At 38.7% G+C, this 9,768-nt stretch overlaps 1 protein-coding gene across 1 annotated transcript; it reads left to right on the top strand.

Annotated features, from left to right (window-relative positions):
• The first annotated feature begins 42 nt into the window (after window positions 1–42).
• LOC139943294 (UDP-galactose transporter senju-like) lies at window positions 43–9,150 on the top strand. Its single transcript, XM_071940123.1, has 6 exons — window positions 43–184; window positions 926–997; window positions 3,385–3,502; window positions 4,273–4,319; window positions 4,725–4,864; window positions 5,694–9,150. The coding sequence occupies exons 2-6, from the start codon at window positions 928–930 to the stop codon at window positions 6,306–6,308; spliced, it is 990 nt and encodes a 329-aa protein (XP_071796224.1). The 5' UTR covers window positions 43–184; window positions 926–927; the 3' UTR covers window positions 6,309–9,150.
• Window positions 9,151–9,768: the final 618 nt, after the last annotated feature.

Raw genomic sequence — 9,768 nt, forward strand, 5'->3', positions numbered from 1 at the left:
CAGCTGGCAGCTGGATGGACCCGTACACAAACCGGGCGTACACAACCGGCACGCGGGCACTGACAATGACTGGACACGTAGCCTATCTTTCTGGATGGCTAAACACCATTTTACACTATCGAACCTCGAATCTACAATTCTTCACGCCTTTCCTACATGTCCTAAGCCCGTGCCCTTTTTAGGGGTAAGTATTTTTTTAGCGAGAGCTGTAAACTTTTGTGTAAGTAATAGCCCCCACTTGGCACTTGTGTGGCCAAGGTCAAGGATTCAGCTATCCTTGGGCCACACAAGTGGGGCTATGTTATGTAAGTAAGTAATAAAACGAACAGTGAACACCTCGTAGTTTTGCTTTTTAAGTTTTGTAGGTCATTATTTTACTTTCATTCCACACCGCCTGAGGATAACTTTCGGTATGGCGCCACCACTTTTTCACTCATTTTTACAGAAAGGGATGTCTCATTGAGGTAAAATTAGAATATTATTTCATATCTAATAAAAAAGTGGTGGCGCCATACGAACAGACACAAACTTTTCCCAACAAGTTTTTTCCTTTTCTTCCAAAAAAGCAAAAGGGGCTGTGGGATGGATGTGGATTCATTAAACATTAAGAATCAAGTTTATGTTCTTAGAAATTGTGTCATGATTTGCGAAAGTGGTAAAAATAGTGCACTAGTTGTCGAAATTGTACGTGTTGTGACCATTTCGCCCTGATCACAATACTACCTCGGCCTCATAACGCTTGCCTTTCGACCGTCAAGAGTTATGTTATCGCAACTACAATTACACGAAAGCACGAAGCCAAGTATCGTGTAAAAGTCTAGACCCTCCACTCTGGTCCCCTCCCCTTTTTTGTGTTGAGAGCTGAAAAGTATATTATCATTCCTTTTAAATTAAAAATGTTTACATTCATTTTTTTGTATTCCAGAAATGCTTGGCCTCGAGGGTTTCGTGAGCTGGTTTGTGTTTGCAGCGTACATCACACTATTTGTTAATAACAGTAAGTCATAACACTTGGGGGAAAATGGCTCAGTCTGGGCGGAGAAATGCTGGCTCCTTTTTTTTCACAAATGGCTCCAAAGATTGAGCCAAGACTAGCTCAGTCAAAATTGAGCAAGTGGCTCAATTATGAGCCAGTCATGGCTCATTGTGAGCCAATCTTTTGAGCCTTTTGTGAACAGACTGAGCCGTTTTAAAATAACAAAGTCTGTGAAAATGTTGACTCAATTGGCATAACTTTCCGTATGGCGCCACCACTTTTTCACTTATTTTTACAAAAAGGGATATCTCATTGAGGTAAATTAGATACTATATTATTTCATATAAAGGGAAACTTTTCCCTCAATTGGTCATCAAGGTTGCAAGAGAATAAATGAAAGCAAAAACAATCTCATTACACAAATTTGTTTGCTTTCAGATACCTGATAAAAGGCTTAAACAGGCCTGTTAGTGTTAAAGGCACTGGACACATTTGGTAATGCCTAAACCAGTCTTCTCACTTGGTGTATCACAACATCTGCATAAAATTACAAACCTGTGAAAATTTGAACTGGATTGGTTGTCGAAGTCGGGAGAGAATAATGGAAGAAAAAACACCCTTGTCGCACAAGTTGTCTGCTTTAAATGCTTGAATTCGAGACCTCAGCTGAGGTCTCGAATACATTTCAAATATTTTAGTAAGAAATTACTTCTTTCCCAAAAACTATTTTACCTCGGAGGGAGCAGTTTCTCAGAATGTTTTATGCTATCAACAGATCTCTCCATTGCTTGTTACCAAGTAGGTTTTGATGCTAACAAATATTTTGAGTAATTACCAATAGTTTCCAGTGCCTTTAAAAGAGAAGTTCATTGCATAAAACGCAAAGTGCAAAAGCTTCGAATAGGGTTTTGTATATATGATGATCTATGAGGTTTGTGAGACAATTATTAGCGGAACAAACCTAATAAAACTTCTAGGAGTAATCATGAGAGACATGGATAGAGAGGTTATTTGGCAGGGGAAGGAGGAAGGATTTTCGGAGTAATTCATCAGAGGACTGGGAGGACACTTTGTGACATCCAACTATCCTAACTCCAGTACTCGGACTACACCCCCAGACCACGCCCCTAGACCACACCCCCAGACCACACCTCCAATCGCACCCCATAGCTACCTATGCACTGCAATGCGAGAGCATGGTCCATCTTATCCCAACTCAGGACTTTTAGGGAGCGTCTCAAACGTCGGGCACGTTCCTAGCGCAAAAGAACGTTCCTGCGGGCATATGCCCGCAGGATCGCAACATCATGACATTAGGAACGTTCTAACATGATATTGGACGCGGTCACGCATTTGGAACGATCCAAAACATCGCTCTGGCGGTCCAAAGGACCGGTCCAAGTAAAGCGGCGGGGATACTCTTGCGATCCAAAAAGAACGTTCCTACCGTTCCGACTTTTGAGACGCTCCCTTAGTGGCAGCCCTCCACTCTTCCCTGTCCAGCATTAGGGTCCTCATCTGTCTAGCCCTGTGTCACTGAGGCCACCATCCCTTCGCAAAGTGTGAGGGGGCCTAATGAATGTGGCTTGCCTCCGTCCCCTTCTGCCAGCTTTCTGATTTGGCTTCCACAAGATGGTGTGATGGGCTGCCAGCTCTGGGTGTCAAACGCAGTGGTTTGCCAGACCCATCTTCCTCTCCCTGATCGTAATTGAGCTACAACCTGTTATAGTGCAGTGTGCTTAAAATGTCCACAGATTTACACTACACTTAAACAGTTTGAAGATACTGATAGTAGAAAGGTTCCCCAGAAAATATTACTTGCTGAGGTGCTGTAGTTTTTGCACTGTTTTACTCATTTATCAAAAACTAAATCAACTCAGCAACTATTATTTCTATCATTATCTTCAAACGGTGTAAGTTTAAAATGTAAATCTGCGGACATTGTGTTTTATGTTACAAAAGTACATAAATCCTTTAAAGGCAGAGGACACTATTGGTAATTGTCAAAGATTAGTCTTCACAGTTGGTGTATCTCAACATATGCATACAATAACTAACCTGTGAAAATTTGAGCTCAATCGGTCATCGAAGTTGCGAGATAATAATGAAAGAAAAAACACCCTTGTCACACGAAGTTGTGTGCGTTTAGATGGTTGGTTTCGAGACCTCAAGTTCTAAATCTGAGGTCTCAAAATTAAATTCGTGGAAAATTACTTCTTTCTCGAAAACTGTGGCACTTCAGAGGGAGCCGTTTCTCACAATGTTTTATACTATCAACATCTCCCCATTAGTCGTCACCAAGAAAGGTTTTAGGCTAATAATTATTTTGAGTAATTACCAATAGTGTACACTGCCTTTAAGACCCTCTGCACCAAATTGCAATAAAGGTATGATTTGTTGGTTTTCAGATTTGTTGGTGACAGCATCAAAGAACAAGGACAATCAGTACAGTTACAGCACCATCTTGGTTGTTATATTGATTGAGTTTTCAAAACTCATCATATCAATTTTACTATGTTTGCGAAGGTAAGTAGTGCTAAGCTTTTAATGCTTTTCAAAAATAATTAGATTATTGCAGTACCTGCTGCTAAAATATAGGGATTTGAACAGCCTCTAGCTACCGGGCTATCTCGGTATTCTAGTTGGTATGACACTGCTCTAGAATTGCAAAGGTCGTGGGTTTGAATCCCACCCGAATATGCCTTTGATTTGTTCACAGAACTCTGGGAAGAGTATACAGTGCTAACACTGTTAATCAAAGGTATTGGCTATTACTGTTATCAATCAGTTGAAAAACACAACACACTTGTCTGGTCAATATTTTAGTGGTCCAACTCTAAAAACACTTGCCTCGGACCAGCAGTCTCGTGTTTATTTCTACCCCTATAATAATATTAATTATAGAGCGCATTTCACAATAACCGTATCAATGCGCTTTACATTAGTGCCCTGGTCATAGGGCCAATAACATCTTTTAAAAAGAATGTTTCTCAGCTCCCTTGGGAGTATACAACCTGGGCAACAGTTTATATCACTCCAAAGGTTTTTCATTCACAATATCAACCTCTACCCTTGCAGGTACCCATTTATACCCCTGGGTGAAGAGAAGCAATTATAGTAAAGCGTCTTGCTCAAGGACACAAGTGTCACGACCGGGATTCGAACCCACACTCTGGTGACTTAGCACCAGATCTTTAATTCAATGCTCTTAACCACTCGGCCATGACACTCTACGAGCCATTTCAGAGAATCTTAACTATCGTTGTGATCTCTTTCTCTACATGTATTTCTTGCAGCCAATCAGTTACAGCCTTGTTTCAAGATTTCACATCCAACAGAAAAGGTTAGTTGCTATCTTTTATTCGATTTCCTAACTGACGGAATACGCCCCCTTATACTGTTATCATGCTGCCATAAGTTTTGTCATGTACCCTTTTGTGTGTGATAAGAACAATAAATACTAATTCACATTAATTTTTAAACAAACCTCCCTTTTGTCACATTGGGCAACCTCGGTAGTCAAGTTGGTAAGACACTGTTCTAGAATTGCAAGGGTCGTGGGTTCAAATCCCACCCGAGTAAAATGCCTGTGATATTAGTATACAGTGCTAACACACATCGGTGTATGGGTAAAAAAACAAAATTAATATTCTTTATCCCCAATGCAAATTTAACATCTCCTATATTATGGAGAAATGTTGGTTATAACCAGTTTTTAATTTCATTGATTGTTTTTTGTTTATTCCAGCCTTTTTGTACTACATGATACCAGCGGGACTGTACTGCATTTGTAACAACCTGGTGTTTTTCAACCTGGGGCGTTATGATATGACTACCTACACAGTCCTTATGCAGTTTGGTATAGTCACCACAGGGCTCACTTACCAGGTAATTTTGTTCCATTACTCCACGTAATTTTTGAGAAGCAAAGGCTTTTCAATTGGCGTGTCATGGCCTAGCGGTTAAGAGCACCGTATTCAAACTTTGTTGTTTCTGATCAGCATAGTGTGGGTTCGAGTCCCAGTCGTGACACCTGTGTTTTAAGGCAAGGCACTTAACCATAATGCTTTGTCCTTCGGATGGGTCGTAAAGCCAATGGTCCTGTGTGTTGTGTAGCGCACTTAATAGAACCCAGTGCACTTACCGAAAAGAGTAGGGGTTTGCCCTGGTGTTCCTGGTTTGATTGGCAGCATATTGTGCCACAGCGGCTTGTAAACCACTACATTGTCTTATATGATAGGTCTCATAATTCAAGCGTAGTCCCACATACCTTGCAGGAAAATACTCTTTGTTAAAGCGCCTTGCTCGTTACAAAATAAGTTTTTATGCTAACAACTTTTTTTTTTTAGTAATAACCAATAGTGTCCAGTGCCTTTAATAACTACATCATTTAAAGGCAGTGGACACTATTGGTAATTACTCAAAATAATGTTAGCATAAAAGAATGTGTTAGCATAAAACAATACTTGGTTACTAGTAATGGGGAGCTGTTGATAGTATAAAACATTGTGAGAAACGGCTCCCTCTGAAGGAACGTAGTTTTCGAGAAAGAAGTAATTTTCCATGAATTTGATTTCGGCGACCAATTGAGCTCAAATTTCCACAGGTTTGTTATTTTTTGTGTATATGTTGAGATACACCAAGTGAGAAGACTGGTCTTTGAAAATTACCAATAGTGTCCAGTGTCTTTAATCAAACCTTTCTTCTTGATACACAGTGCATATTTCAGAGACAACTCAGTTGTGTGCAATGGATGTCCCTCGTCATCTTGACCTTTGGCTGTATCATGGCACACTTGAACAGTGTTGACCAACAAGAGATCATAGTCAACTCAAGCATCCTCTTTGTCTTGATCCAGTTATTGTGTTCTTCCTTCGCTGGCGTCTACAGCGAGTTCCTGCTGAAAAACTTCAGCATTGGGTTGAGTTTCTGGCAGCAGAACATAGCCATGTACACAGATTCTTGTATCTTCGGAGTTGTGTCGCTTGCGTTTACTCGGACCTTAAACAACGACTTGTTCAGTCCTCAGAGTATCCGTTCATTGTCAAGGCCACTGGTTATTGCCCTGATTTGTAATAATGTAGCGGCAGGGCTGGTGACGAGTTTATTCCTGACCAAATTGAATTCCATCTTGAAGAAGTTCGCCGTGGCAATTGAGATGATCATTCTTGCCTTGATAGGTCATTTGTTTATGGGGCAGACAGTAAACTTAACAATGGCTGCAGCTGTTTTCTTAGTCTCATTTGCCATCGTTTTGTATTCACTTTATCCGCTCAAGAAAATCGAACCTCAAATCGAACTGACAGAACTTAAGGTAAATGGTAATCACTAGAAAGTTTTCCTTCTGAAATACAACTGAAATACAAACATATTTCTTAAAGTAACATTTCTCACCTTTTCATGCAATAATAGCACGGTGCATATATTTTTTTTTAAAGTCTTTCTGTTAAATTTTGTTAAGTGACATATCATTTAGCTCAGATAGAGTATTCAATTTTGTGGGTGTTTGTTTGTTAGGGTGTTTGTTTGGTGTTGTTTTTTGTATTACAGATTTAAACTAGAAATCCTTTTAGATATCTAGTTTAGAACTTTGTTTCTGTATAGACCGATCCGACACGCACTGGGCGCACAAGTGATGAGCACCGTGACGCCATTGCTGAGGTGTACATGTGCCTAGTTTTGTGCACAAAGACATGAGGAAATCATGTTTCTTTTCACTCTTTATGGAAATTAAATGTTTTTTCTCAATAACACAATTTCCTTAACAGGACATCATGATATACCACTGTAGATCACTGACCACAAATATTTGCAACAAATTAGAAGCCGGATCATCTTGAAAAAGGCGCTTGTCTTAGGCGAGTTAGGGGTCAAAGACGCGGAAACTGCATAATAGTGGCTAAAATGCATTACATCGGCAAGGTATTTTGTCAGAATTTCAGTATTTTACTTTCTGCTTAATTTTAACAATTTATCAAGAATGTTGTACAATGTTATATGAAGCTGCCACATTAAGGAAATTTCATAGATTGTCGAGGAAGACATTCAATTCCCATAAAAAGTGAAAAGGAAAACGATTTTTCATGTCTTTGTGCACAAAACGAGGCACAAAGACACCCCAGCAGTGGCGCGCAGCGCATGGCGGCGCCCAGCAGTTGCGCGCCTGGATCGGTCTATAAAAATAAATATGGTGGATGAGCTAGTTTTCACTCTAGGTTTTTTTCTGTGGGGAGGGGGTTCTTTTTGAAGTGAGGTTTCGAATTTCTAGTTATTTAGCTTTATGCTCGGTCAAATTAGGTCGTACATGAGAATTTCGGGCTTTACAGGGAATTTGTATGTAGCAACATCTCATAATTCACTCAGGCAAAACTTTTTTAATATTTGGTGCTAAAATTGTTGTAGTTTAACTTTTTAACACACTATTTTATCAATCAAGAAATTGTGTCACAGAAACTGAATTTATTTATGATTCTATCTTATTTGCATCAACCTTGTGTGTTAAATTGGTATGTTTTTTGTATTTTTCATTTGTATTTGTAGCTTATGAACTTTTTCAAAGGGCGTACTATTACTATTGTGGCCAAGCAGATAACAGCACTGGACTCAAGCCCTGGTGTTTCTGTTCAGCAGAGTGTGGGTTCGAGTCCCAGTCGTGACACTTGTGTCATTTAGCAAGACACTTAACCATTTGGCGTCCTTGTAAAAGAATCCAGTGCACTTATCGTAAAGAAAAGGGGTTCGCCCCAGTGTTCCTGGTTAGATTTGCAGCATATTGCACCTTGTAAACCAGTACATGGTGCTATAAAGGAAGGTCTTTCTTGTTCTTCAATAAGTAATAATATTAATTGACTGTTTTTATATAGCACTTTCACGCCCGAGGGGTGTCTTAAAGCGCTTCCGAAATAATTATTACCCCTGGTCACTAGGCCTTAAATCATTCCTTAAACCATCTCAGCTCCCAGGGAAGTATACAGCCTGTGTGCAATATATGCGCTACTCGGCTAAACCAATCACAAGAACCATCTCTGCCCTCACAGGTACCCATTTACCCCTGGGTGGAGAGAAGCAATTATAGTTTAGTGTCTTGCTCAGGGACACAAGTGTCACAAACGGGATTCGAACCCACACTATGCTGAGCAGAAGCATCAGAGCTTGAGCTTGGTGCTCTTATCCACTCGGCCACAACACCCCACATACCTTGCAGGAAATAATACTGTGCGCTTTGATATGCCCCTAGGGGTGTGATAAAGCTCTGTGTAAGAGCCAAATAATATTTGTATTATTATATATTTGGTTTGCAGTAACACAAAGTGTGTGTCTACTTGCCAGATTGAGTTTGTTCTTAGAGAACTGCGGAGTAGATGTTTGGGGTTCGGGAGACTTCTCAGTTCTGAAAAGAACTGTCCTGCTTTTTTTTTTCAAAACCATTACCCGGGCGGATGGTATAGAAAATAAGTTCGGACTACTACTTTAATGTTATTATTATTATGAGCTGAATCAGAAGGATTGTTGGATATCGACAACAAATTTTTATTTATTTATAAGGAAGCTCATGGGTTAATGTTTGCACAGAAGTGCCACACACTTGGCGATACAGATTTGTACTCTTTCCTTGGAATTGTTCCCTGGTTAATGTTTTTATAATTCTATAATTTTTTATTAGAAGTTGTATTTACTAATTGGAAACTAAACTCACAGTTAAATACAGTGCTGAAGTTAATTATTTGTTTGTTATAAAATATCTTTTTTTTTTTTTTTTTGTGCATTGAACTACTGGGTCAAGATTTGTAAACACTAAGTGTTACTAGTTAGTATGGTCTTTCTATTTTTCCAAGTGGTTGTATTTAAGTACAAATTGAGTTTTAACAAAAAAATAGAAAAGAGAATGTGTCACAAAAACAAATGATATATTGTTTAAGTTACTTTATTTGCAATGTCTGTTAAAGGTTTTGTTTTCTACACTGAATTTTAAATTAGACGGAACTTAGTAAGTTTTTTAATTTTAAGAGGAATTTCTTTGCCAATTTTAAAAATTGTGCCACACAAGCTGAATTTATATATTTTTTTATTTATCTTATTTCAGGTAAAGGTTCATAATTTGTGTGTATGTTTTATATAAAGCAATATTTGTATCTCACATCATCTTTAGAATGGTAGTGGGTTATTTTTTAATAAAAGGAGTTACCTGTATTTCAAATTTTGTCTTTATTGTTAAGACTGTTCTCTCCTGTTTTCTTACTGCATCAGCAAGAGATTGTGTTTTTGAGAAATGTAGTTGAGTTTCAAAGATTTTTGTAGGAAAAGTTTGAGTTGTGTGTTTGTTTCTTAGTTTTTCCACCAAAAAAACCACAAGATTTTGTGGGTATATATTCTAAGGAACATCTGATGGTCTTATGACTCTAGACCAACCCTTCTAAAGCTTACTAAGACAGCTTGTTACTTTTAAGAAATGCAAGGAATATTTTGATGAAGGAAAAAACTAAGGTTTTATTATCAGAATTGAAAGTAAAACAAAACGATTGAGTTTATTTGGATAAAAACATGTCAAAATACATACACAGTAAGAAAATACATTGAAATTAGATTAACCAAAATAGAACACAAGAAAAAAGACTGCACAAAAGGTTCCAAGGATAACCCAAAAAGGCCAATTTAGACTAATCAATTGTCATGGGGTATGAGCACCTGGAAAAAGACTACCGATGTAAACTGAACAATTTACGGCTTGTAAAAGAGACTAGTCACACGGTCTCCATTGATTGGGGTCAAAGTTCATTCAGTTGAGCGCGCCA

Source organism: Asterias amurensis, chromosome 1 (genome assembly GCF_032118995.1).
Source record: "Asterias amurensis chromosome 1, ASM3211899v1".
In the NCBI taxonomy this organism is placed as follows: domain Eukaryota; kingdom Metazoa; phylum Echinodermata; class Asteroidea; order Forcipulatida; family Asteriidae; genus Asterias; species Asterias amurensis.